Below are 27548 nucleotides of genomic sequence, written 5' to 3' on the forward strand. Positions count from 1 at the left end.
TCTGTGAGGACAGGAAAACAGATGACTGAGATACGGAGAGCCAGATCTGAAAGAGAAATGTAAGAGCGGAGGCTGGGATGGCGAGTGAAGTTCAAAGCTGCCTCACTCCTTTCCTCCCATCCTTGCTGTGCCCCCCGGTGGCAAAGGGTGGACTGGTGGCAGGAGAGGAGGGGCAGGTAGTTAAAAGTCTATCCTCTCACCCGCCCGACCTCCCACGGCAATGAACGGAAAAACAGCTGTGGGCCGCACACTCCCCTTCACTGCAAACCCTGTCCCGTGGGCCTGGAACACACATATATATAAACAGGCACTCTCATAGGACGTGAACCTGGAGATGCACTTTTAACACATGTACCCTGAGGTCCTTTTCCTCTGTCTCCCACACATCTACACTCAGGTTATGCAACTTTAGAAATAAAAAGGGGCCTGTGGATGACCTTTCTGCGAGCTTGGACCACATTTCAAGGGACTTGATTAGTAGACAGAGGTACTGTAAGCTGGAAACTAAATTAAAAGGCTTCTCCCTGTCTAGGACTTTAAGTGCTGTGTCTCTTTTCACTTATTTAACATGACACATCAGCCAGCAGGGTTTTCACAGAGGTCAATCTGTTCGGCAGACTTCACCACGGAGCTGGCCGATTCTGTTTCCAATGAACTGGGTGACTAAGTTGATGGCCTGTCGACTTCTATGTAAATGTAACAAACACTAGCAGCATTATGTCAGCCTCACTGATCATTTGCTGCTAAAAACTTTAATCCAGATGTAACTTTTGAGAAGGCCCTGCTGTTCTTGCCCTGAGAAGTTTCTACCATCATTTGGTTCAAAATTTAAAATACAAAGTGAAACTTTAAATCCTGAAAATGTTCATTCTGCTATGATAATGTTATTTAAAATGTTGATATGTAATGCTTTTTTTGTTAACACATGTGTTACTAGCCAAAACTTGGTATTAAGTGATGTATTCAGCTTCTTTATCTCTATTTTTTGGCTGTTTGGGCTGCACTATAAAGTTACAGTATCATTAATATAATAAAAAAATCTGTGTAAACAGATGAAGTCTGTGTGTTTATCCTGATTTACACAAACGTTTAAATAATTTGACATTAATTTGTCACAAATAAGTGGGACCTTTGTTGAGTATTACATTTAATTATCACAAGTAGGGCAGTCTACAGTATTGTACACAGTCATCACTTTTAGATCCCAAACATGTGCACACACAGGGCTCACTGATACCCTCCAGTGTCCATGTTTGGAACTACAGTCCATTCTGTGCAGCTGATGTCTGCACTTTTCTGACCTCCAAGGTGACCCATGAACACTACGTGGTTGTCAGTGCTGATAAAAGAATGATGATTTCTGAGAGAGTCTCTTAGCTCCTCTTTGCTGAATTTTTATTCTTCAAGGATTCTAGCAAGCCTTTGATCCTCTCACTGGCCGGCTCCCGTCTCATTTTCTTGCGACTTTTGATCCCTGCAACCTGTGAAGGCAGGAGGAGGGTTGCGAGTCCCCATGGTGTGGGATTGATGCTTCCACTGGGTACGTTCGTTACATTCTGCTGGAGCAGCCAGGAGCTCTCCTGACACAAGGCCACAAAGCGGTCTAGCTGGGTGGCGTTGACGTTCTTGCTGACGTTCAGAGAGGTTTCAAACGGGTTCTGGATGTGCAGCGGGGCGACCTCCGGTTTGTTCTGCTCGGTGCCCTGGGGAGAGGGTAAAGGGACAACACTAACAGCTGGAAACACATTTTTTAAGCAGCAGCAGTCATGAGCGCAGGCCTGCATGTACTGTATGTTATGGTCCATCTATCTTGTTGGTCATGGTTTGAGCTCTGTGCTGCTGTATCTGGGGCACGGATAAAACACCTCTCTGTAGGCAAGCAGATGGCAGAGACACAGCTCTGGAAGACATTTTGTCTTGAGTCATGAAAAAGGAGAAGAATTTATTAAAGGGACCTGAACAAATTTGACAAGGCGGCAGATAGAAAACACACCAAGCGCGTTTGCAGCAGGAGCATATATGATGTGTCATGGCCATCAAATGAACCATCAAAATGTGGGTCAGAGAGAAGTCAAGAACCTTCCCTGGTACTTTGCATAGTGAATCCTGCATACAACTTGACAGCGAAGGGGATGGAGGGATGAAGAGCTGGTGCAAAGGAAGGAGGATAGAAGATGGCAACGCAACACCATCAATCAGCAGAAGGGAGTGAACCGGAGAATTGTAGCACAGTAAAACAGATTTATGGCTGTTGCTCCTCTGGTGAAAGCCTATAGGCGTAGGTCACGGCCACAGTCTACCTGCCGGCTTCCACTGCTGTGTCAAACTTCATATTAGTATCATATATTAGGCTGAAGCCTCTTCCTTTCCCAGAGGTATCAATTCATTAAACTGCAGAAACTAGAGACGCCCCCGCATCTCATATAGTCTGCCACCAAAGCATGAAAACCTACTTCATCAACATAATTTCTGCAGGAAGCAGACAAAGGGTAATGAACAGGATATTATTCAGTGTTGAACATTTTAGGCAGCAGGTTAATTAACTATCATGTACAAGTAAAGAGGAGAAATTAGCCCTGAATTCTCCACTGTAGATGCTCTTTACAATGCCATTAAGATAAATTACACAGGCTTCAAGAGGCAACATCAGGATAAATAAATAAAATATGCATCTCTTTACATGAAAAACAACAGGATCCTTGTATTATAAGGGTCTGTGATTAATGCCAGGTCCCTGTGGGGCTGGCATCAATCACAAAAGACATGTCATACCTAATACCTAATTTTTTTTCAGCAGTTTATGGGTGCTGCGATTGATTGATCGGGTCTAGATGCTGACAGGTTAGTATTTAATATCTACATACTGGCATAAACATGCATAGCTACTGCCCTCTACAGGCTGAAACCTATCTATTGCAATGGAATTTTGCTATAGGCTGATCTGCTGGAGGGTGATGTGAACGGTGGCAGCTTTCGTCACCAGCCGATCCCCAACCTACAATGTCCTTGAAAACTAAAAAAAAAAAAAAAAATGTCAAAGCTTCACCCCTGTGCCTCACTACTGAGAGTTCTGGAGGAGGATCAGAACAGAATTCATGGCACAGCTACTATATATATACATATATATATATATATATATGTATATATGTATATATGTATATATGTATGTGTATATATATATATATATATATGTATATATATAGTAGCTATATATAGTAGCTATATATATAGATATATATAGAGAGAGTATAAGTTGATTTTGTATAATTGTCCTTTTTTTGAGTTTTGAGTTTGATTATTAAAACACTTAATACTGACTGACAATTAGAAAAGCAATATGTATTTTATCTCTGTATATTAGAGTTTGGGATGCTGGGGTTTGTGTAACAGCAACATGGAAATGTTAACAGTTAAGGTTGATTTTCTTTGAGATGAGGTGGTGAGCGATCTAATTCCACTTATAAAAACCATTCTATTGGCTTGACAACAATCATACCTTTCTGATATTTATGGACATCCTGCTGAATGAAAAAGTGCTGTAGAACTCAAAGAACTCGCACAGCAGTTTCTCTGTAAGGAAGAAAAGTCGAGTTAACATGACAGCTCACAACACAACACAAATGCTGCCATCACTCAAACTGAGCTGTAGCCCTGCAGCCCTGATTCCTCTGCTCACCTAAGGTTTCTGTGTTGCTCTGGAGTCGGATCTTGCTGAAGTCGCTGACAAACGTGCAGTCGTTCCCTTCAATCACGCACTTGTCTTCAGGACCTTGTGGGGCGGGACGAGAGGGGGGATACAAGGTAAAATGACTGCCTTTACACGCCTGTGATGGCCGAAAACAAGACACAGATGGATGCATTTGTGGAGACGAAACAGACACAGAGAGGCAAGGTGAGGGAGTCTGTGTGTGTGTGATGGTGGTCAGTATCTTGTCCTTGCTCAGCTGGTTTACATCTCCTATAATGCCCTTGTTACCAGTCACCTTCACCGCCCCGAGGCCAGTGTGTTACATCGTTGTTTAAATAGCTGCCTGTATGCTTGTGTGTGTCTAAAGGAGGTAGGGTCAATGACCTTTCTGGAGTGATGGGCCTTTTATTGCCCTGTAAGCACTCTGTGCGATAGAGTCTGGGCTAAACGAAGGAAGCGGCGGAGGAGGAGGAGGAGGAAAGTGGGGGGTTGGGGGGAGTTGGTGGTAGATTGCTTTTGGAAGGCAATTATCAGGCAGTCAAGGTGACAGAGTGAGGGAGTGGACTTGCAGGGAGACTGGTTTGTTAGAGACGACGCATTGTGTTCCACCATCCGCTACACACACAGACATGATAATCACAAGGTGAAGGAGACCTTCAGAGCCACATGAAGGTCACCAGGACCTTGTGTATTATAAAACACATGAAGAAACCCCAGGGCTGTTGATGAAGGTACACTGAAATGCTTTGATATCTTCTCAAGTCACAGACACCGCAAAGATGCATTAAACAGGTTCCGAAGAACATCAATCATCTTGCATGTCATAACAGAGACACACCAAAAAGGTTGCCAAGAATGGGTGACTAAAATCATACTAGAAAATAGAAATGATTAGTTAAACCTCTGAACATGAAAACTAGCCAAAATCCAGTCAAAATGCATGTGTTCTACTTTAAAAATGGCCAAGATGACACCTTTCAACAGAAGCAAACACTCTAATAAAACAGAAAGAATTGTCAGACTTCCCATTCCCCTTGAAGGTGATATATATATAGTTAAAAAACTATAAATATAGTTAAGATTTACACTTACAAACATTAAAAAAAAGTGTTCTATAAAAAATAATTTCTGCACTCCTTTGTGCGACTAAGATGCCATGCTTAATTGACCAACATTAATGTAATTAAAATTCAGCAGGTCTGCAGACTGCATTCACACAGAGTGAGGAGACCTCAGATAAAAATAAAATGAAATCAGCATATAGGAACAAGACCTATTTGGTCATTTCTATTGAAAGACCTATTTTGCATACTGGAATACCCTGATGCTCCTACACGGTGATGTGCAGATCGCGGTAAAAAACGGGTTTGTAGAGTTTGTACAAATGCAAATCATTAAATATCTGTGGCACATGAAGCTCCTGTCAGCACAAGAAAATATCTTCATACATGTAGTTACAGAGTCCAGATTATTACATTTTCTATGCTCAATTACTAAGCGTTTGTTTCCTTTTTTAATGACATCTCTCTACCTATGTCACACTGTTCAAAGACATGTCTGAGTTCTCTCTACCTTCAGCCATGATTGTGCTGTTTCCAGAGAGGTATCGACCTTAAGCTGCAATACAAACACCCAGAAAATGCTTGGACTACAAATGATAGTAAGTAAACTGCTCAACTGATCAATCCATTAACAGCAAAATAGCAGAAAACAGAATTTACAACTTTTCTTCAGTAGAAATAATTTCTTCAGCTTATTCATCTTAAATTCATGAAGTTGCTAATTGAAATAATAATCAGTCATTGATCTGTTACTCATAGCTCTGGACTGAGTTGTCAATTAATATTAAATCTAATTCTTTGCATGAAGACTCTAAAATGTGATATATGACTGTGGTTTATAATCTGATGATAAATAATACTTGGGGTTTAGGGGTTGCTGGTCTTTGAACTGTTAGTTGTCAGTTGAGTTTTTTAGCCTCTCAGCCTCTATTTTTTATACAGTGGGATTGTCCTGGGCCTCCAGGTGCCTTCCACTGCTAGGCCAACTTCCCTAACAACAAACACTTGTTGATTTATTCATCACATTCTCACGGTTGCTTATAAAATCTTAAACAGTGTATTTGATATTGTCTGTAACTGTACTGTATGATGGAAACTCCCCACACTGTAATTTTTTTCTGCATCTTCTCTGGAAGCAACAGTAATGCAGGTGTGAAAAAACAAAACAAAAACTAACAAAACCAAATCAACACTACTCCAACATGACTGATAGACCAGGGTGTGTATGTGCGCTGGCTGGTACCTGCAAGGTCCCGGAGTTGGTCCAGCGTGGGGATAATGGGCGGGTTCCTCTTCTGAAGGAAGAACAGCACCATGACAGTGAGGGAGAAGTTGGTGATCCAGGCCCCGGGGATGCTGCTGGTGATGCTGTGAGCCCTGGCCCAGCAGCGCACGGAGAACACCAGGCTTCGTACACGTGGGTCTAGCTCGCCATACAGGTAGAGCAGCTCTGTGCTCTTCATCGCCACCCTGTGGAGAAGATGTCAGTGTAACATTCTGCATCTTAAGTTTCGCCGTAAACGCTGAGTGTCAGCAAATTTAATACCACAGTTAAAAGCTGTAATGCTACATTATATTGCACATCAAGTTTCAGTGAAACTTAAGTCACCGCTGGAGAGCAGCCTTTAGCCTGCCTCAGTGAGTGACGCTGCTTTCTTTTTCTTTCACACACACATCTCAAACAGGAAAGCGCTGCGCTTCAAAGATTTCTCAGCACGATTTGAGAAAAGTCCCCCTCACTTCCACCCACAGCTGGTGGTTCAACTTCATTTCCTTAGAAACTGCAGAGTGGTTTTCTGTACGTTAGCTGGTGTGTATTTATTTGTCACACACAGGCAGAGATACCTTTAATGATATCAAGGAAGAAGTGAAACACAAACAAGCCCCCCCTGTTCAGTTTCACTGGGGCTGGTGTGCAACGGAGCGACAGCAGCACTTCCTGCCACACTTTGGTTTCTGATTAAGGCTTTTGCAACGCCAGTGCGGGCACATGGACAACAAGTAGCATTTTCTGTTAGGCAAGATGACCAAGTCGGAATTGACATTTCAACATGTGACCTTTTGACTGCATAAAACTAACCAAAATGGTTCTTAAACAGAACCTTCCACACTGTTTTAGTGATGTGAAATTAGTACCTGTTGTTGGCTGTGAGGTCACACTGAAAGCCTGAAGGCTGGTGAGCGAAACGGACCAAGGGACATCTGGCGTTGAGAATCTTCTGCACCCCGACACAGCCTGGGCCAAACTGGTCCACGCACTCCCCGATGACGGACAGGATGCTTTGGGTGACGGCTCGCTCCGAGTTGGCCCTCTTCATTTGGAACTCCAGGGACAGGCCCGATTTAGGCTACAAACAGAGAGTTTAGGTAGTGAGTCACATGATGGATATAATATAATATACTGCAACTATACAGCAGCTGTGACTGACACTCATAATGCTGATTCTAAAGTATCACATAAATATCATATATAAGGATATGCAGCCGTTTAAAAGAAGCACAGTAAACACACAAAACAACCTTCCATTGCACCAAAAAGCAAATAGACAACTCTCAAACTTCAGGAGCAAAGTCATTTAAATCGCCATAATAAAAAGTATTTTATCCATGAGGTGAAGCTTGGAGATGGAAGACAGAGGAGTGTGTGCTAGAGAAGCATCATTTCCATTCAGAGCTGAGGGTAACATGAGTGTCAAAAAATACTGAAGGAAAAGTTGCATCCAGTAGTTGGGATTTTGCCTGAGATGCACCAACATTAGAATAATCCTGAGTTGACTCTTTGGTGGCGACAACAGAAAAAGACGTTCCGGAGCTGCCCTGAGCTTAGCAGAGAAGAAAAGAAAACAGTTCGGCCCGATGCTCATGTATTTGAAATAGGTAGTACAAAGAAAGGCTGTAAACATAAAACCTTATTATTACCATCTTTACATTCCACCCACTGATGCTGTCCAGATCCAGAAACATGTCCAGGTCACAGCCAAGTTTCCCGAATCCATTCACTGTGGAGCCAAATGGTTTGATGTCACATTCTGGGAAATAAGCAGCAGCACAGTCCTTGAGCAGAGAGCAGACTAGGAAACGCAGCCTGCTATTTTCCTCTGTAATCTGATAGGCTTCTGTCAGGAAGGTTAGCTGTTGGTTTATCTGAGAAGTAACGAGAAGAGAGATCCTGATAAATACAATCAATCAAATTTATCAGACTCATAAATGCACGCTGTAATAACATACTACTTACACTTTCCTCTCTGGAGAGCCTCTGTATGAGCTCATTGATGGGTATGGTGGTTTGAGGTTGGCACTTGTGGCCTGACTGCTGGTTTGGTGTGTCCGTTGAGCTGAGGTTTCTGAGTGATAGAAGTCTTGATTTAAAAGGCACCACAGATTCGTGGCTTACAAAGGGGATGACGGTCCCTTCCAGTAAAGATGCAACGCTTTCCCGGGTGGCAAACTCTACTACAGCATACAAACCCTGGACGATAACACATACATGTACACATTAAAATGTAATGGAAAACAGTGCTTACTCATCAGAAAAGCTCTTTCACTTACATAACTTTCATAAAAGAAGTATTTCTGGACGTCTCCATGTCTGGATAAATGCTTGAGGAACTTCTTCTCACTGGTTCTGGATTGGCAGCTGATGAGAACAGATCGCTCTGCTTGTTTTTGCCTCTCCTCCAGGAGAGTGTGCAAAGATTTGTGTCTTTCTGTTTCATCTGAAAACACAGGAGCACAATACCCAATGACTGCAAAGAGTTTCAAACAGTGTCTCTGGTGATGCTAGACATACTTAGCATAAGCTGTTCATCACTGTTAAAGTGCAGTGTTGAGCAGTCTCACACAACAGCTGTCAATTTTTATAGTAATGTAAACAACACAAATAAGTGTAACTCCTCAAGCACCACTTTAACTATTTAAATGTTACACAAATCAGTTTCTGGGAGGATTTTATTGAAATGAGACTCATTGGTTTACAAACAAAATGTCGAATTTAATAAGGAGACTCGAATTACATTGGGTTTTACATACTATGTGAAATCCTTTACACATGCTACATACAAAACAACGTTTACTCAGTGGAGTTCGGTCACTCGCAGTGTGTCAGAGCTAGCGTGTTAGCAAACTTGTTTAACAGCTTTATACAAACCGCTTTCGTCTGTTCGAGCTGTCTCAGTTTGCGCAGCAGCAACGTCTGTGCCGACACACCTGTGAAGAAAGTTATCGAGCTTTTGTAAGCTTTTTACAAAGCTGCTCCTTCCTGTCATATGTAACCTGCACATAGCTAAGGAGGACGCCATTGCTGAAAGAAAAGCGCATGCGCGTGAATCTACAGCAGCTGAAAGGTGCCAAAAAGGACAAAAAACACATTATTTTTATTTCGTGTGTGCACTGTAACTAATAAAAAGCAACAGATATAAATCTATTTTAAGTTTTTTTTTACCTTTTACATTCATGTGATTTTAATTTAATTTTTAAATATTCTTTCTTGCATGAATAAATCATATTACTTCTCAGGAAAACACCAACAGTTCTGCTGAATGTGGTCACCTCTAGTTCAGCGTGAAACGTGAAATTTGCTTTTCTGTCTAATTCAACAGAAAAAAGGGAAAACGAAACCTAAAGAGAGAGAGACACGCGTGGGGACCTGGCATTTAAGGCCCACCTACGTGCTGGTCGGCGACACTTCCCGTGTTTACTTCCTTCAAAACATCTGACCGCGTTCAGCTCCGTCAGTCTGTGTCAGGCGCAGGTGGGAGACGCACGATGAAAACACGACAGCTCCCTTAAAGCTTCTGACCCAAATAACGGCAAGTACTGCATGCTTTTCATCACTTTATCTCACACTACTGTAATTCGTAATAGGCGGTATTATATTATACTATTTTATAGTGAAATGTAAATACCTAAAGACAGGAGGTGGATTTTTTTTAAAAGATAGATTGCGTCCCGAATTATTACTCTAATTATTTATTTCAGAAAGCAGCGATTCAGAAGCAAAGAAAGAAGAAATCATCTTAATGTTTTTTTTTTTAAATTTGCTTTGGGCAACACTGAAATCGTGTGTCTAAAAATAGGCTGTGTATTATTTGCATCGTGTGATACATGTATTTGATCTGGACTCCTTTTAATATATATTAATAAGACTGTTTTTTTTTTCAAATTGGATGATCATCATGTGTGTAGCTGAAAAATAAGCTTACTGGGGATTTAGAGCTTCTTGGGGGCTTCCCAGCTTTTCTGTGAAAACAGTCCTCTTAAGCCCCTCCCAGCTGTGTGCTGGCCAGCTGCATCAGAGCACTGCTTCACTGTGCTCATGTGAAAGCTGTGTCATGAACAGACATGCTGTCCATATGCTGAGCTCCAAATGTTTGATTTCAGATCGAGCAGGACTAGCCGAGCATCAAGATGGATTACAAATATGACACCGGAATAGAATTGCTGTTGGCTCACATGAATGTAGAGGACATTCTCAGCGCTGCAGAGACTCTTTATCAGCTTGAGGAGGAAGAAGAAGAGGAAGAAAGTTTGTTGTTTGAAGAGGAAGAAGGTCTCTCTCAGGAGGAGATGGATGAGAATGAGGAGGCGGGGGAGCTTGTGGGCCTGGGGAGCGAACAGAAAGACTTTGCTGATAAGGTTGGAAGCGTTCGTTATGGGGCAGTGTCAGACCTCCTTTCCTTTGTCAACCTGCTGTCCACAATGCAGGCAGCACCCCTGCAGCAACTGCCTGAAGAGATGGGGGTCCTCCTCAATAAGGTGAGAGTCTATTTTCATAACAGTTCTGAATGTTTTTTCTGCTCATTTCCATCCAATCAGCCAATAAAAAAACATGTTGTTTTTTGCAGAAGTACATGGCTGTTAAAAAAGGCCGCTACCAGATCAACATGGACGTGCTTCTATTTCCCTGGAAATTGACCTACAAGAATCACGGCTCTGGCCTGGTGCCTAAAGGCTCATTTGGGAAAGTCCACTTGGCTCAGGACATCACCACCAGGAAGAGGATGGCTTGTAAACTGGTGAGTCCTGCTGAGCAGTGACTGGAATCCAGCCTGAATTCATGTAACTCTTGCTGGACGTGCCAAAGATTTCACCTGCCAAGTGTTGTTATTGTGCACAGTCCATGTAAGACTAGTAATGTCAGCGTGACATTTGCTATGTTTTTGCCTTGCAGTGAAAGAGGAAGAAGGTTTTATTTTTTAACAATTTTACAAGATTAATGCAAGAAGGGAAATTTGGCTTTAACTTCCCCCCCAGCTCCTCAGGGATGTTTGTCAAATTCATACAAAATCGCACACTTTACACAACACACGCTTTTCTGCTCTTATCTACACTAAAGAGCAGGGGTTAGTGCGATCATAGTCTTTCTTCCATGGAAAATATTGACAAATGAGGAAGGAGTAGCTTCCTGGGTTGGCTTGTGTTATCACCAGACTGCTATGTTGACACAGTGTTTTGAACACGCTGTTATGAATGCACAGGAAACGATTTACTGGAAGCAGGTGCACCTGACAATCAATAAAAAAAGCTATTTTAAATAACAAGTAGAATAGCTTCCACTCTGTGTGTCAAGTTTGCAACCACTCAGCTTTGCTTAGTCTAGGGGAAAGAGGAACCAGGAAGCCCGGTCCATTAAATGCATCCTTGTTGCAACCATTTTATTATTACAGTGAAAAGTGAAACTCATTGAGAATGAATGTTAAAAATGTATGTTTTATTATATTTTATCAGAGCATGTCTGTTCTCTGGAAAAAGCAGAGATGTTTGGTGAATTTATACTTAATAATGCTACAAAGGGTGAATGCTGCTAGCTGGGGTCACACTTTCGCCTTCACACGAACAGATAAAGTTGATTAATGGGGCCTTCATGAGGACAAATGCTGTTTGTGTTTTCAACTCCTTGGCATGTGGCCGGGACTGACTGGAGGCAACTTCTTGGCCAATGCTTCATAACACATCAACACGCAGATGCTGCACTGATATTAATCTTTTTAAGTCTAGAGCAAAAAAAAAAGCTGAGCAACAACTTCTTTTGTGATGATGCATGCATTTACGCCTCATCATCCTCTTCCTTTCCCAGATCCCCCTGGAGAACTTTAAAGCAGCCGAAGTGGAGTTCCAGGCCCGCTATCACCACGAGAACATCGCCGAGCTGTACGGCGCTCTGCTCTGGGACCAGAACGTCCACCTGTTCATGGAGGCCGGGGAGGGCGGCTCTGTGCTGGAGAAGCTGGAGAGCTGCGGGCCCATGAGGGAGTTCGAGATCATCTGGGTGACCAAACAAGTTCTGCGGGGCCTGGAGTACCTGCACTCGAAAAATGTCATCCACCACGACATCAAACGTAAGAGCAAGGGGAAACGTGCAGCCTGAGCGATCAGGTTCAGGAAATGATGTAATGTCAACTTCTCTATTATTTACGTCAAAACAGAGCCACAGACGGATGTGGGGCTCATGAGCAGAAAAGAAGTGGGACTCCACGAAACAAACCAGCAAGATATACAAGAATTATTCAGAATATAATCTTGATAAATCCTGTTTTAAAGAAGCCAGGTAGCACTGACACATTTCTGGTAGCTAATGACTAAGATCAGACGAATTCAGGCTGGTGATGGGAGGTGGGGCTCAGCTGAGGTTTGATGTGAAGTAGTTGGGTGAACCACAGCAGCGCTCTCTGGGATCAAAGCATTCTCCAGAGCTGTCTGTCAGCCTCATGGCCTGAAGGCCGTCTTCTCTCTGGAAATTCCAGCCTGATTCTCATGCTCTGTCAGGGTTTAATGTAGGGTCTGGAGAGGCCAGCGACCCACTACAATGACCACCCTGGCCCTCTGTCACGTCGATGTGGTTTTTAGCATTTCCTGCCTGCAGTCAAAATATGTAATTATACCTCAGTGAGGTTCTTTAGGAAGGTCTGCCCTCATATTATCTCTTAAACTCTTTGCATGGGAACTATATGACTTTAAAATGCACAAATGCTGAGTGCAGCAAAGCATGAAATACCTAATCTCCTCCACAACATCTGTGAGTCATAGCTCTTACTTTTTCTTTTTGTTCCTCAGCCAGTAACATTGTCCTGATGTCAGACAAGGCAGTGCTGGTGGACTTCGGCCTGGCGGTGCAGATGACAGATGAAGATGTATACATTCCCAGAGACATGAGAGGAACAGAGGTGAGACAGTAATCCTTACAGGATGCAGCATTGGCAGGCATTCAGCACACTCACTGACCTCAAGTTTTTATAAACACCTGGGAAGATTTTTAGGATTAATCCACAAGATGTGTCACATGTTTTTACTCCTATGATGCCCCTCCCTTGGTTTTGCATGTTTTGGCCTGGTTATCAGGCTATATGGCTCTGTTTACTTGCACCCTGGGCCTCTCGTGGCTCAGCCTGTGGAAAGTCCCAGGTCAGACACCCAGCAGTAATAATAGGAGAGGCAGAGCCTGTGAATACGCTGTGCTGCACAGGCTTACATTAACAGGAGACAGCAGGCTGGAATTTCCAGCAGACACAAAGATGAGCTCTTTCTCTGTGTTTACTTTTAACACTCCAAAAGGCCAGTGCACTTCTGCATTGGTTGACACTGACAAACACACAGTGTAGGTCTAAAGGTTAGCTGGCATGCTGACAGAAAAACCCCTCTGCTACACGCGAATACTTCCTGTTTGTTGTGTCTCGTTGCAAGCAAGAGGAAGTACTTTCACACCTCTTATCTACCTTTACAATCAATGGTGTTATTAATGCAGTGGCACCTGTCCTTTGTCCAGATGTATATGAGTCCAGAACTGGTTCTGTGTCGAGGACACAGCACCAAGACGGACATCTACAGCCTGGGCACCACCATCATTCATATGCAGACTGGAAGTCCTCCCTGGGTCAGGAGATACCCACGCACTGCATACCCATCCTACCTCTACATTGTAAGTTCTGCACATTTGTATTATTTCACGCGATGTCACTCTGTTTACAGCTTTGGTGCACATTACAATAACTGATAATGAAGATGCATCCCAGAAAGGTTTAACGATGTGTCTTTAGCACAGTATAAAGAGGTCTTCTTTACTCAACCTACTGCTTCTTCACTCAAATAAAGCCGGTATAATGCCAAACTCTTGTTTTCTTTGGAGAGTTTCGTACATTTTCACTTAGCAGTCGCCTCAGCTTTTGGTGCCAATGCAACAAAATGCTCCACTGTATTTCACAGTAAAGGTGCCACAGAGCCACAACAAACAGACTGCGTAATATGGGGTTGGGGTGAAATACCCTTTCTAACATTTGAGGCACTTTAGGACCTTTTAGGTTTTTTGTTTTGGCTTTGCAGGTAGCAGCTTTGTAGCTGTGGTGTCTGATGTGGTCTCAGCTGCTGCTTGTAGTAAAAAAAAACTCCCCTGCTGCTGCCAGGAGAAACAGTGAGCATTTAGTGGAACATTTAGCCACAGATCCACAAATGCATGGGGGGGGGTTACTTGAATGACAAGCACGTATACATCAGTTTAAAGAATCTACTCCATCGTGATTACTAATAAGAAAATCAGATTATCATCTCTTAGTGACCACTTGTTAATTCCATATTGTGCCTTTTAGCGTCAAGCACATTTCCATGACCTTGATAAAACCCTCCACAGTGTAGATTTCCAGCAGATAAAAACAGCTCGACATTGGCCCACATACTCAGTGACTACTTCTGTGTTCCATTACATGGGTGCTTCTGTTTCTGAAATGATTATCAGTCTTTTTTTTTTCTTGTTCAGACACTTACTCACTTCCACGTGAAACTGCTGTCATGGAGAAGTAATGTGACTCTGCTAAAGTCATTTGCATAGGCTGTTACTGACTGTTCCTTCTTCCTGCAGCTCAACTGGTTTTACAACTTATTACTCACAGTTAAAAAAAATGCTTATGTCTGCAGCAGGAATTCTATCTGACTGACTTTTTCTGCACGTTTCTAACCCGTGTTTTTGTCCCCCATCAGATCCACAAGCAGGCCCCTCCTCTGGAGGACATAGCAGAAGACTGCAGCCTGACTATGCGCTCCTTCTTAGAGAGAGCACTGGAGAGGAACCCCGCACTGCGGAGCTCAGCAGCAGAGCTTCTGAAGGACGAGGCCATCAATCCACCCAGGGAGGACCAGCCGCGCTGCTGGAGCCTCGACTCAGCCCTGGAGGAGGTCACCCACACCATGCTGCGGCAGCAGAGCCAGCACCACGACACCACACAAGGTAAGGACCTTAGTACTGAGTTTGTTTCCTGTGACCGATAATAAGATGCATATTTTTAATACTTCTCTTTTCTGCAGAATCTTCCCTTTACTCGGAAGACTCTGGCCACATGAGGAGGAAGGGCTCCTTGTACATCGACCTCGGGGCCTTGTCAGGTTACTGCAAACTGGTGACTGGACCCCCCACCTCGGAATATGGCTAACACCAAACCACAAAGCAGTTTATGTGGCCTGAAAGGAATGGAAGCCCACTGCTTGTTTGATTTCTCTGAGCTGAGGCTCTCGGAGAGCTGCAGGCGGCGTGACTCACGGATAAACTGAAGGATTCAGGGTGACTTGGCAAGAAGTGGAACGACACTGCAGGACAGCGATTGTAGATTAACAAGCATTACCTGTTATACACATATAATTCCCCACACTTCCACTGTCAGAAGTGATCTCTATTTGTTAAGGCATGTCTGCAACATGCAAACATGTATGATATTTAGTCCTTGAAGGACGTTCTCTTGTTAATTCCTGTGGAATATTGATAACAACACTGTGCTAAACAAATGAAGCTTCTCTTGATTGCATGTGGTTACTAATTTGTGTAGTGTACATCCTGTGAGATGAGACCTTCTGTGCTTTTTTGAAGATTTTCTTCTGCATTCTTTAGTACTGAGCAGAGAAATTACCCAAAGTTTGACTTGTTTCACTCATTAAGCAATAAAAAAAATAAAAATCCCACATTGTCTCTGTGTATTTCACTACTGCCTCAGCCGGTCAACAATTTAAACAGATTATTCATTCCATAGCTGGCTGCTTCTGCTTTCCGTTTCAAATAAATGGTCTAGCAGTCACACTTATAGTGCTGAGGAGGCAATTCTCTATGGAAAATTCATGCCACCTCCTGCCATCTAGAAACGTAATGACTTTATTTTACCCCTGAAATGGTGATTATGAATCCTGATGGGGGTATATTATAATGGCAGTTATTCTAGTTGTTGAAGCTGTTCTCTGAAAACTACACATGTCCACATGCTGGAGAAGAGACATAACAAATAAACAATAACAAAAATATCCCACAAAGAATACCCATCCCTGCACATGAAGGATGACTACGTGACTGTTCGCACTCTTGTTAAATATTCTACAGCATTTCAAAAGCAACAGGAAAAACCCCCACAGCACCTTTTCACAAGAAGCTGCTTCTGTACAACATCACTTTTGCGTATTCATGTTTTGTCATGGGCAGTATCTATTACTGTTTTGCATCAGGGAAACCCAAGTGGGGGAAATGTGTGAGGCGTTTCTGTTTATCTGCAGCCTGGGGCCCACTCTTCCTCTTTCTAAAAGCGTCACATGAGAGTGAGCGGTGAGCTCAGCTGTGGAAGGGGGTTGCCTCTGACACTGGCAGTGACAGTAGCTGGTTCCCCCCCTGCTGACTGCTGCCATCTGCTGGTGAACTTAAATAATCAGACTATTTATATAGAGAACACACACACACACACCTCTGACCCCTGTGCTGCTGTAAGGACCGCTCAGTCTTACAGTGATGGTGGTATAGGGGTAAGCATAACTGTATTTCAAGCAATTATTCAGGGTCTGATTCCCGGATAATGCAGAGGACAGAGCTTTAACAGCTGGTGGAGATATCTCTGGTTCAATTCTTTCATTGTTTGTTGATAAAATTGTATATAGAACACAATAATAAATATAAGAAAAGAACTCACGGCCTCATCAAAATGCAGCAAGCACCTGGAAGGTACCAGCCTTCCTGGTCAGAGTGGCACCATGGTCACACAAGCAGCAGCCAGAAGGAGAGCCATGTTCAGGGAGACCAGCTTATAAAGACTTCAGCCAGGTGACATCAATCCCTCAAGTGCAGCAACCACGGCCCAGGGCCGTGACGGCGTGACAAGAGATAATAGAGAAAACAAGATGTAATAAAAAAACTAAAGTGGAAGTAGTAACATAAGATATAAAGGCACAGTTAGAGGTGAGGTAGATGTGCAAATAGAATAAACTGTTTCTATTCATTGTGCAACAGACAGGCTCTCACTTACACAGTGCAATAATTCTGGTGGACTATCACAGTGTTTGTGTTTGTAGTGGAGCTTACTGATAAAGTTAGAGTATTTTGGACCAGATACAAAGACAAAACCAGGCTGAAGCAACTAAATTCTAGAAGTCTCATTTTTGAATTAGAATGAGTGAGCAGATGTGGTCATGCATTATTAAAATTAACCATCAAAAAGTACAGACAGAGGCCCTCCAGCAGGTGGCACTGTCAGCAGCTTCATTTGTCAAAGCCCAGAGGACAAGCACACTGTGCTGACAACCACCCCAGATGAGACTTGAACCCACAATCCCTGGCTTAGGAGGCCAGTGCCTTATCCATTAGGCCACTGGGGCTGTGGAAGCAGTGTATCCTATGCTCCCAACCTCAAAGTGCACAATGTCCTCTGCACAATTTTTCAGCACCAACAACGGCAGCTGTGCCATGGGGTCACCTGTGTCCCCAATAGTCCCCATGAGGGTCCTCTCACAGATTTTCAGTTGATCAGCAGCAGAACAAATAAAACACTTTTAGTCATTGTGAGGTTAAAAATAACAGACCCATAGTTTTTAAAGAAGTCTTTAAGCTTCCTCCTCCACATAACACTGTGAGGGAGGAAGTCACTTTTTAGGGGCATCTGTAGAGAATCAGGATGTGAATGAATGTATTTATGATTTTAAAACATGCCTCACTGTGACTTGAACAGTTTTCAGTATACAGATTAGGATGTGCTTCACCAAGTGACTCCAGGCTGGTATTGAATAGTCAGGATACACACGTTAGATTTTAGATTATTAGGATCTGAAGGCTGAAAAGTAACACAAGTATACACTTTTTGCTTTATTAAACAGAACCTGAAAAATATTGATAACCATTACATTTTCATGAAGGAACTAATACTAATACTAAGATATCTGGATAATTGTCCAAATAAATATCACACTTCACTGCACAAACAGCTGCAGGTAGAAACTAAGAATATGAAATAATCAATGGTTCCATTGATCTGAGCATCGTCCTCCTCTGCTTGTGGCTCATGATGCTTGAATCTCAATCACTCTGTTGACGTCGTCTGTCTGTGGAAATGAACGACACACAGAGAGGTGTTAGTGAGGAGTCAGAGCTCCTTCCTCCTTTCACAGTTTTAGTAACAACCAGCTCAGCAGTTTACCTCCTCTGCTTTGTTTGGGAACCTTGATCTGAACCAACTGAAAGAAAAAGATCAAAATGTTAAAGACATTAAATGCTGACATTTAAAATCTGCAAAGTATCAGATCATAGAGAAGCTTGTCCCACCACTCAAAGATGACGACTGCACTGCAGAGCATCAGAATCCCTGTGATCTTCACTGTCATGTAGACATTCACAGTACGAACACCTGTAACAACACAGCAGGGTCAACTTCTCTCTACTGGAAAGGAAACTAACTCAATATACACTGAACGAATTATATATAAATATATATAAAAAATACAAGTTGCAGACAACAATTAAGATAAAGAGCAGATTCAGGTCATTTATTTAAACCTGATGGACTGATGGATGCTGAGGTGTCTCTAGGAGCATCTGAGGAAGATGTGACAGACATGAACTTTCTTCATCACAAACAGCTGAACCATGATGTGCTGACAGGATCACTTACATGAAACACTGAGAGTCTGCTGTGTCTCTGCTGTCTTGTTTCGTCCTCCATTCACAGGATATGTGGCAGAGCAGCTGATGTTGTATCCATCATGTGTGTGTGACAGAGTGATGTTCTGCTGCAGTTTAGTTGTAAAGGTTCCATCTGTGTTCTCCTCTGTTTCACTGTGAGAGTCTGGGTGGAGATTCCAGGTGAGTTGAGGAGGGGAGTGTGGACAGGGAGTGAGAGCTGAGCAGGTTATAGAGACAGACTGCTTCTCCTTCAGATCACCAGCTGAGATATGAATGCTGGGACTCCAAGGAGAATCTGTCAGTTCACAGGAAAAACACTTTTTACAATTTCAACCTTATGCTGTGACAGAACAGAAAATATTAATAAAGACATATGAGCTTCTTGCAGTGTAATAGAAAAAGCACACTCTTTACCTTTGATTGTTATGTACACAGGATCACAGGCAGCTGTTGCTCTGTATGGCCCGTTCTCAGCTCTAAAGAAGTATTTGTCTGTATGACTTGTGGTTAAATTAGAAAACAGAGTGGAGCAGTTTTTCTGACTCAGATTTCCAGTAATGTTCATTGGATATTTGTTAACTGTTCTACTGCTGTTGTAGATCACGTTGTTTTTGTTCAAATTAATTCTAGAATCAGTTTTAATCCACACTCCAAAGGTTTTTCTTGTGCTGTTGAATTCATTTTCTTCTTTGGTGCTAAAATTACAGGAGATTTGCAAACAGGATCCACTCAGTGCTTCCATCGTATTTGGTGCAGTGATGAAGAGGTCTGACTGACAGTCGGCCAAAGTACCTGTAAAGTCATAATTCACAGTATGTTCTGTTTTCTGAGCAAATACAAAAAAAGTCAGCATCATTTGTCAAGATAAATAATTCAAAGAACAAACTCACCTGGAACAAAGAGCACCATCAGTAACATGACCCTCACCATGTTCACAGGCCCAAACCTGCTTCCTGAAGCTGCACGATAAATGACCTGCTTTAGTTATGGAGCATTTACTAAGTATATATTATGAAGCAACTTCCCTGTTTCTAAATCCCACTAGAAACTCAACCCAGCAGAACCTGCTCTCTTTTATCATTGTTTATCAAATATAACGACACAAAATTCATGTTGTGAAGCACAGACAAACATGAAGAATAGCACATTTAAAGCTGTAGCTGATGAAGCATGTGTTCTCCTTACCACACAGGCCCATGAGGAGTCGTAGGTCGTATCTTGCCGTCCTGCAGAGCTACCGACTGATGTAAAATGACTGAATATGCTGTTTAAGAAAGTGCATTAACACTTTGCAAAGACACTACATGACACTGATGACTAAAACGCTGCAGAATACAGGAAGTTTGACCTTGCTGCTGCATTTTGCAAATACAGCAGTGTAGCATTTTATATATATATATCTGTATGCACATTATATAATATGTAACGTGGATGACCTTTTCAAAACAAGAGACAACATGTAGAAAAGAAAATAAAGATCTTTATTCAGACGGCTATTTAAAATGCTGTAAGTGTGACCACGTGGAGACTGTTTTACTGCACGTTTTATCCATGAAACCACATTGTTGTCGGGTCAAGGCTTTGTGCCGCTGCTTTCATTCTCTGATCGGGTTCTTTATGCACAGAATAAAACACTTGGTTTGGTTAACAGAAGGTAGAACTTCCATGCTCTTTATAATCTGACAAACTGTGACTGTGAGAGTTACTGTTTCTGCCATCTATCACGTTGCTGTCGGTGTTGAATATGGAGCCAGAACTGCTTCCTTCTGCTTTATATTGATGGTCAGAGTGAAACCACAGTTTGTGAATCCACAATGTGGCCACAACACTGAATATGAAAAAAAGAAAAACAAAAAAGGTCCCAGAACTCAGACCACATGAAGTAAACAAAAGTTTTTTATTCCTGTTTCAAGTGGACTTTAGCAGTAGCAAAGATCTACCATAAAAAAAGCAGAAGTGCAGAAACATGTTTGATCAAATCTCACATGGCCTCACTCGTAACCTGGCTGAATTGCAACACATCAAGTCGTTTGTGCATTTGTTGCCGTCCATGCTACAGCTGTGCTGGTGTCACAGGGTGTTGCCTGTAAAGACAGAATAACAGCCAGTCACATCAACAGTTATGATTGATGAGCCGTTCCTCATGTGGCAGCTTACCAGCCCCGCCTGCTTGGAGCGTGTTGATCTAAACCAGCTGAAAGACACATAAAACAGAATGAGTGTTTTTTTTTTGCTCTATATATATAATTAAGGAAATATTTGTCTTACCACTCAAAGATGATGACTGTGCAGACAAGGATTATGATTCCAAGAGTCTTCACTATAACTTGGACACCAGCCCCACCCCGATGACCTGTAACATGACAGCATGGTCAGCATCAGCCTGATGGACTCGTCACAAACTGTCATTCACGTTCTCACCTTCAAGTATCAGCTGACGTGCTGCTGACAGCTGGAAGTCTGCATCCGGCCTGCATCCACAATAGAACAGCACGTCTCGATCCCTGCTGGTCACCTTAAAGCTGTAAACCTGTGCATTCGCTTTGATTATCTCAAGTCTGCCATCGCTGGTCCTGAGCTGTTGGTCTTGAACTTTTAGGGGCATCTGTAGAGAATCAGCATGTGAATGAATTTATATATGATTTTACAACATGTTGACTGTTGATTATAACAAAGGATGTATTCAAAACATCCAAAACCTTAATGTTACCAGTTGACACAAACTAAGAACAACTGATGAGTCCGAATAAAAAGGAATGATTGTTGATCAGGAGAGTCGTACACAGAAAAGACTGTGAGCGTCCTGCAGCAGCAAGCTAATCAACTTCCTCTGTTTATTTAAAGAACTCAACTTTAACTCAGAACTTTATTAGATTTCAACTCTTCTATCTGACCCACACAGTTTGCTGACTGTCTGAACACATCATGTGTGATGAACAACTTCCACTGTGGTTCTTTTCAGGGAGTAGAAAAGATAAAGACGAGGGAGAACAGAGCAGATTTAGTAAAAACAAATGGCCATATTTGTTTTTTACTAGAAGTGCAGTTTGATTCTCTTATGATCAAGTTAAGTTCATATCAGTTCAATGCTCACACAGGTTCAGTTCAAATCATTTTCTTTGCAGTGGCTTTTTTTAATTACCCTCGCCCAACTCAGATGGAGAAGAAATAGACCTCAAAAATAATCCAAATCAAAAAGAAGAGCTCTGAGAAAAACAAATAGATTCAGGGAAATAAATAGTTTATCTATCCTGGTAATGTGTTTTTGGTCCTTATCTGTGTGATATGCTGTGAGGAAGTCTGTGGTTTTACTGTTTATGATCCTCTGCACATATGCTGCATGTGGCGACTCGAACCCGATAACAGAATCATACATGTTAATAGTCCTCTGTCATGTTCATATTTACAGCAGCTGCTTCTGCTTTTCTGCAGACGACAGAAGTATAACATCTTTTTAGTATTACACAGGAACTGAGACTGACTGTTTCTTAATAGTTGTTATATTTCTCACCTTTACAAAGACAAAGAAGTCACTGTGGTCAACACATAATGTTTCCTTTAACATTAAAATGTAAAACAGGAAGTGAAGGAAACTCATTATTTCTTCACTTGAGCATAGAGTTCTTCTGCATCAGCAGGCTGTGGGCTGCTGGTGACTTTGACCTGTGCATACACTGTGTCCTGCTGCTGTCCACTGTCCTGCACTGAGACAGAGGACGGTCCAGGTCTCTGACTGGAGATGCTGATGTCTCCATAGTGGATTTCTTCCTGTGTTCCAGCTGCTGGTGTTTGAAGAGGAAGCTGTGCAGCTGTTTGACGCTGAGGAACAAAACATAGTTTACATGAAAAGTTGTGAGCTGGATCTCATAAAAAATACAGAGAATAACAGACTGAACCAAACAGTGAGCAGACACACACAACATCAATGTAAGAGTAAAATGTACCCACCAGTGTCTCTGGTTGACTTTGACATTTCTTAAACCTCCTGGAAGGCATTAGAGAGTTCTTAGTTATTGAAGCCCTGAAGGAGGACTGACATGAAGTCACACAATAAGGACATGAAGGTTCACTGTGAGGAGCTGTAGATTTAATGTAGAACACTCACCAAACACAGAGAGCCAGACAGACGAGAGCAACGACAACGATCACTGCAACAACTGCAGCTGTGTGTGGAAAACTGACTGTTCAAAGAAAAACATAACAGAAGAGTCATGAACTGAAAAAATTTTAAAAAACAAAATATCAGAAATCAATAGAAATTTTGTGTAGGCAACAATTTTATATAAGCACAATAAAAATAGTTTTTAAGTATGTTTAACATCATGCAAAAGAAAAACAGAGAACAGAAGATTCAGTTCAGTTATTTACCTGAAACATTGAAATGAACCCATGAAGACGTCTGATCACCAAGAGCATTTGTAGCCACACAGTAATGAAGCTCTATGTCTGCCATGTTGGTCATTTCCAGGCTGTACGTGTGTCCTTCATGGACTTTCTTGGGTCCATCTGTGGTGTTCTTGAACCAGGTGAAGCTGCTGATGGGAGGCTTGGCTCTGCTGGAGCAGGTCAGGTTCACCCAGATACCTGCTGACAGCAAACCTGATGGACTGATGGATGCTGAGGTGTCTTTAGGTGCATCTGAGGAAGATGTGACAGACATGAACTTTCTTCATCACAAACAGCTGAACCATGATGTGCTGACAGGATCACTTACATGAAACACTGAGAGTCTGCTGTGTCTCTGCTGTCTTGTTTCCTCCTCCATTCACAGGATATGTGGCAGAGCAGCTGATGTTGTATCCATCATGTGTGTGTGACAGAGTGATGGTCTGCTGCAGTTTAGTTGTAAAGGTTCCATCTGTGTTCTCCTCTGTTTCACTGTGAGAGTCTGGGTGGAGATTCCAGGTGAGTTGAGGAGGGGAGTGTGGACAGGGAGTGAGAGCTGAGCAGGTTATAGAGACAGACTGCTTCTCCTTCAGATCACCAGCTGAGATATGAATGCTGGGACTCCAAGGAGAATCTGTCAGTTCACAGAGGACACAGAGAAATATGAAGTTATATCAAATGTATAAAGTTTATATTAACAACAAGGACTGCAGACAGCTGGAGGCAGAAAATACAGACAGCCTCATGTATACTGTAAGTATGTCAGCAGGGTCCATCTGTACTAACTCTGTGTTAACTCACTGCTTTCTTCAGCTCTGCACTCTGACTGATACTGTTGATAATCCTACAGCAGATATTTCTTTTCACAGTGAAGGGTACATTCATGGAGACCCAAACCACTCATTTCACTTTTTGTCCTGAACAATAATATTATAGACTCATAAAAACAAACTGTCTTACCTTTAACTGTTATTTGAAGAGGATCACAGGGAGCTGTTGCTCTGTGTGGACCATTAATAACTCTGAAGAAGTATTTGTCGGTATGACTTGTGGTTAAATTAGAAAACAGAGTGGAGCAGTTTTTCTGACTCAGATTTCCAGTAATGTTCATTGGATATTTGTTAACTGTTCCACTGCTGTTGAAGACAGCATTGTTTGGATTATGGGCAAATCTGGAGTCAGTTTTAATCCACACTCCAAATGTTGGTCTTGTGCTGTCGAACTCTTCTTCTCCTGGTTCAGATCTAAAGGTACATGGGATGTGCAAACAGGATCCACTCAGTGCTTCCATCTTCTTCGGTGCAGTGATGAAGAGTTTTGACTTGCCAGGACAATCAGCCAAATCACCTGTAAAACCAGACTGATGATGAACAACATGTGTTGATGATACACAAACTGCAGTTCAGCAGCATGTGTGCGTCCTTTGAACAATCAAATGTTTCAAAGAGAACAAACAGCTCACCTGGAAGAAAGAAGACGCTCAGAAACATGTTGACTGTCAGCAGGTTCACACACAGGGCTGCCATGACGGTCCTCTCACAGGATTTCAGTTGATCAGCAGCAGAACCATTAAAACACTTCTCTGTTTAGTCGTTGTGAGTTTAAAAATAACAGACCCGTAGTTTTTAAAGAAGTCTTTAAGCTTCCTCCTCCAACACTGTGGAGGAGGAAGGGAGGAGGTCACCCTTTAGGGGCATCTGTAGAGAATCAGCATGTGAATGAATTTATTAATGATTTTAAATCATGTTGACTGTTGATTATAACAAAGGATGTATTCAAATGATCCAAACTTTAATGTCACCAGTTGACACAAATTCAGAACAACTGATTAGTCTGAATAAAAAGGAATGATTGTTGATCAGGAGAGTCGTACACAGAAAATACAGTGAGCGTCCTGCAGGAGCAAACTAATCAACTTCCTCTTTTTTTTTAAAGAACTCAACTTTTCCTCAGAACTTTGTAAGATTTCAACAGTCGCCTCTTTTGTCAGAGACACACAGTTTGCTGACTGTCTGAACACATCATGTGTGATGAACAACTTCCACTGTGGTTCTATTCAGGGAGTAGAGAAGATAAAGATGAGGGAGACCTGAGCTAATATAGTGGAACCAAATGGCCATATTTGTTTTTACTAGGAGTGCAGTTTGATTCTCTTATGATCAAGTTAAGTTCAAAGGTTCATATCAGTTCAATGCTCACACAGGTTCAATTCAATATCATTTTCTTTGCAGTGGCTTTTTTTTTAATTCCCCTTGACCAACTCAGATGGAGAAGAAATTAGACCTCAAAAATAATCCAAATGAAAAAGAAGAGCACCCCCTGCTGGATGCCGTTTAAACTGTGGACAGAACTTCAACGAACAGAGAAACATGAAAAAAGAACATTGTTCCAAAAACTCCTCCTGATTTAATCAGAGTGGAGCATCAAGGTGGAGCCGGAGCAACCAGGTGATGGAGCGCTGCAGAGTCTGAAGACTCACATCACAAACTGACACACCTACATTTAATAATAGTCACAGCCGGACTCTCTGTGAACAGGAAGTCAGTCATTTGACATCATGACCGGCAGTTCTGTGTGTGGAACAGATATCTGTTTTTCTGAGACAGGCGAGCATTTAAAGCAGCATTTAATGACACATTAATGACAGTCAAATGTACAATATTTACAGAGTTTTAATATCTGGCCAAATATATGATTTAATAAGATCAACGTGCTTTGTGACTTTACACAGCATGATGACATTCAAAGCTTTTTACTTCATCACTGAGCTGTAATGTCTTCATTGGCTCCAAACATCAGATCAGATCAGATCAGAGGAGTTCTGAGGATTCCGTTCTTCCTTCTGACCTGTAAACAAACAGGAACAACATTCAGACTCATGTTTCTAAAAGTATTTTTCCTGATGACATCATCATCCTTCATTTCAGTCTGACTGACAACATCATGTTAAATGTTCAGACTTCATACAGAGCAGCAGTGAGTTCACATGGAGGTCATTGTTTATTGTTCATATGAGAAATAGACATGTTTAAAATGATCAGTGGATCATTTACGATGAAAACAGCTGTTACCTTTTTAAGCCTCCATCTCAACACCAGGCAGATGATTGCTGATACACAAATGACTGCAACCACCCCAACAATGGCTCCTCATGGTGCATTTGATTTCATGTCATTTATTCTACCTGTATTCCTCTCTATCTCTGCCTGAAGACACTGAAGATGCTGCTGCAGAGGAGAACAGGGCAGTCAGAGCTGCACTTTCAGTTCATTATTATTATGTCCCTGATTAGCTGTGGAAAATATTTGAACAAGTTCAAACATGTTGGTTTTAACAGGAAGTAAAAGCTTTCTTTCCAGTTGGTGAATTTGACCCGAGTCCCACAAAAACCAGCAGAGACCAGATGTAAGACTTTATTTAAAGTTTTCACAGAATAAAACACACACGTGTTTGTAAATTGTATTTCTTATATACATTTACCTTATGTATTTACATATTTAAATTGATTGTATCTATTGCCTGACAACACCCAGAAGTTATTCACTGAGATGGAAGGAAGGTGCAGACTAAGAGGAAAGGTGTTTGTGTCTCTGCTCTGGGGGTGAAACTGTGGAATAGTTTGTGGAACTAAAGGAATGTATAAAACAACATACATAAACATAAAAGTTCAAAACAGGTTTTACAAGGCATGGGAATGAAGACTAAACAAAAATGTGACAGTTCAATTAGAACCCAAATTGTTAAAAAAACAAAAAACAAACCTGAAGTTCCTTGAAAATAATAAAAAGCTAACTGAGGCAGCAATGCACTTATTGCATGCTCGGAGTACTAAAAATAAAAATAAATGGAAAAAAAGGTAAACAAAACTAAACACGTTCATCCAGTGGTACAGTCACTGCACCATGTGACTGGTCTCCATGTGCCTGAAGCAGCTGGGGGTCTGATGGGCTGCTGCTGCACGTCACCATTCAGAGGAGGCTCAATATTTAAACCTTGAAGTTCCATCTCTCTGTTAAGAACATGTAAACAATCAGCATGAACACATTTATAAAGAACAATCTGTTTTCATAGCTGTTAACTGTGACACACTGAGATCAGAGATGAACTAAAAATGTCACATTATTTATGAATTAATGTTTATCAGAGAAAATGATGAGAATGCAATGCTTGAAGAAAAGTGGCTGTAACATTAACATCACGTTATCATTCTTGTTATTAGTGTTGTTATTGTTAGGTTCATATTATGTGCAGCAGTGTAATTCAACACAAAATGTCTACTTACTTAAAAACACTGTCACGGTTTTCTTTTTCACCTGAAAATATTTTGAGTCAAGACAAATATCATCAGTAAAATTACCACAACAAATGAATTTAAAGTGAAGGCAGAACACTCATGTTACCTTTTTTCTTTTTACAGTACATCACCAGGCCGACTGCTGCTGCTGCTAGGACCAAAATGGCTGCAACCACTGAGCCTATGATTCCTCCAACATCGTTTCCTGACACAGAA

The 27548-nt window shown here is 41.8% G+C and overlaps 3 protein-coding genes, 1 long non-coding RNA gene and 1 other non-coding gene across 10 annotated transcripts; 1 reads left to right on the plus strand and 4 right to left on the minus strand.

The window, feature by feature from the left end:
* Positions 1–1142: 1142 nt before the first annotated feature.
* On the minus strand, positions 1143–9056 carry mtpap (mitochondrial poly(A) polymerase). Of its 2 annotated transcripts, none has more exons than XM_028432742.1 (9): positions 8897–9056; positions 8299–8465; positions 7985–8218; positions 7669–7893; positions 6886–7097; positions 5993–6219; positions 3677–3769; positions 3497–3570; positions 1143–1703 (listed from the first exon to the last, which is right to left on the minus strand). In XM_028432742.1, the coding sequence occupies exons 1-9, from the start codon at positions 9045–9047 to the stop codon at positions 1374–1376; spliced, it is 1713 nt and encodes a 570-aa protein (XP_028288543.1). In that variant the 5' UTR covers positions 9048–9056; the 3' UTR covers positions 1143–1373. The 2 variants fall into 2 exon arrangements, with proteins under 2 accessions (XP_028288543.1, XP_028288542.1); XM_028432741.1 differs by lacking the exon at positions 1143–1703 and adding an exon at positions 1710–3013 and having other exon boundaries at positions 8897–9050.
* Positions 9057–9416: 360 nt separating this feature from the next.
* Positions 9417–15687, plus strand: map3k8 (mitogen-activated protein kinase kinase kinase 8). 2 transcript variants are annotated; one of them, XM_028432739.1, is made up of 8 exons: positions 9417–9557; positions 10129–10503; positions 10593–10763; positions 11825–12086; positions 12802–12911; positions 13511–13663; positions 14716–14962; positions 15040–15687. In XM_028432739.1, the coding sequence occupies exons 2-8, from the start codon at positions 10156–10158 to the stop codon at positions 15162–15164; spliced, it is 1416 nt and encodes a 471-aa protein (XP_028288540.1). In that variant the 5' UTR covers positions 9417–9557; positions 10129–10155; the 3' UTR covers positions 15165–15687. The 2 variants fall into 2 exon arrangements, with proteins under 2 accessions (XP_028288540.1, XP_028288541.1); XM_028432740.1 differs by lacking the exon at positions 9417–9557 and having other exon boundaries at positions 10044–10503.
* Positions 15688–17282: 1595 nt separating this feature from the next.
* Positions 17283–17355, minus strand: trnar-ccu (transfer RNA arginine (anticodon CCU)). Its single transcript has one exon. It is a non-coding gene; the product is annotated as a tRNA-Arg (tRNA).
* A 598-nt stretch (positions 17356–17953) lies between these two features.
* On the minus strand, positions 17954–24644 carry LOC114453084 (sialic acid-binding Ig-like lectin 7). 4 transcript variants are annotated; one of them, XR_003672408.1, is made up of 10 exons: positions 24501–24644; positions 23999–24385; positions 23367–23672; positions 23021–23290; positions 22758–22833; positions 22601–22673; positions 21074–22471; positions 20921–21005; positions 20810–20846; positions 20570–20736 (listed from the first exon to the last, which is right to left on the minus strand). XR_003672408.1 is itself a non-coding variant. In XM_028432745.1 (7 exons), exons 1-7 carry the CDS (start codon positions 24562–24564, stop codon positions 18034–18036), a joined length of 1188 nt encoding a protein of 395 aa, XP_028288546.1. In that variant the 5' UTR covers positions 24565–24644; the 3' UTR covers positions 17954–18033. The 4 variants fall into 4 exon arrangements, 3 of the variants coding, with proteins under 3 accessions (XP_028288546.1, XP_028288544.1, XP_028288547.1); XM_028432745.1 differs by lacking the exons at positions 20570–20736; positions 20810–20846; positions 20921–21005; ... (1 more) ...; positions 22601–22673; positions 22758–22833 and adding exons at positions 17954–18075; positions 18171–18207; positions 18296–18377; XM_028432743.1 differs by lacking the exons at positions 20570–20736; positions 20810–20846; positions 20921–21005 and having other exon boundaries at positions 21749–22471; positions 22601–22637.
* Positions 19149–19968, minus strand: LOC114453115 (uncharacterized). Its single transcript, XR_003672410.1, has 3 exons — positions 19838–19968; positions 19543–19611; positions 19149–19444 (listed from the first exon to the last, which is right to left on the minus strand). It is a non-coding gene; the product is annotated as an uncharacterized LOC114453115 (long non-coding RNA).
* Positions 24645–27548: the final 2904 nt, after the last annotated feature.

The sequence above is a fragment of the Parambassis ranga genome, chromosome 20 (assembly GCF_900634625.1).
Source record: "Parambassis ranga chromosome 20, fParRan2.1, whole genome shotgun sequence".
Taxonomy (NCBI): domain Eukaryota; kingdom Metazoa; phylum Chordata; class Actinopteri; family Ambassidae; genus Parambassis; species Parambassis ranga.

Excerpts from the sequence above, each read along its gene's own strand:
- mtpap (XM_028432742.1), bottom strand. The coding sequence starts at position 9,047 with ATGGCGTCCTCCTTAGCTATGTGCAGGTTACATATGACAGGAAGGAGC. Across the intron at positions 8,466-8,896 it reads AGCTCGAACAGACGAAAGCG|ATGAAACAGAAAGACACAAA; the intron begins GTTTGTATAAAG and ends CTGTGTTTTCAG. Across the intron at positions 3,571-3,676 it reads GAGCAACACAGAAACCTTAG|AGAAACTGCTGTGCGAGTTC; the intron begins GTGAGCAGAGGA and ends TCTTCCTTACAG.
- map3k8 (XM_028432739.1), top strand. The coding sequence starts at position 10,156 with ATGGATTACAAATATGACACCGGAATAGAATTGCTGTTGGCTCACATG. Across the intron at positions 12,087-12,801 it reads CATCCACCACGACATCAAAC|CCAGTAACATTGTCCTGATG; the intron begins GTAAGAGCAAGG and ends TTTGTTCCTCAG. Across the intron at positions 13,664-14,715 it reads ACCCATCCTACCTCTACATT|ATCCACAAGCAGGCCCCTCC; the intron begins GTAAGTTCTGCA and ends GTCCCCCATCAG.
- LOC114453084 (XM_028432743.1), bottom strand. The coding sequence starts at position 24,564 with ATGGCAGCCCTGTGTGTGAACCTGCTGACAGTCAACATGTTTCTGAGC. Across the intron at positions 23,673-23,998 it reads TCTTCAAATAACAGTTAAAG|ATTCTCCTTGGAGTCCCAGC; the intron begins GTAAGACAGTTT and ends GTGAACTGACAG. Across the intron at positions 22,834-23,020 it reads GGTTCATTTCAATGTTTCAG|TCAGTTTTCCACACACAGCT; the intron begins GTAAATAACTGA and ends TTCTTTGAACAG.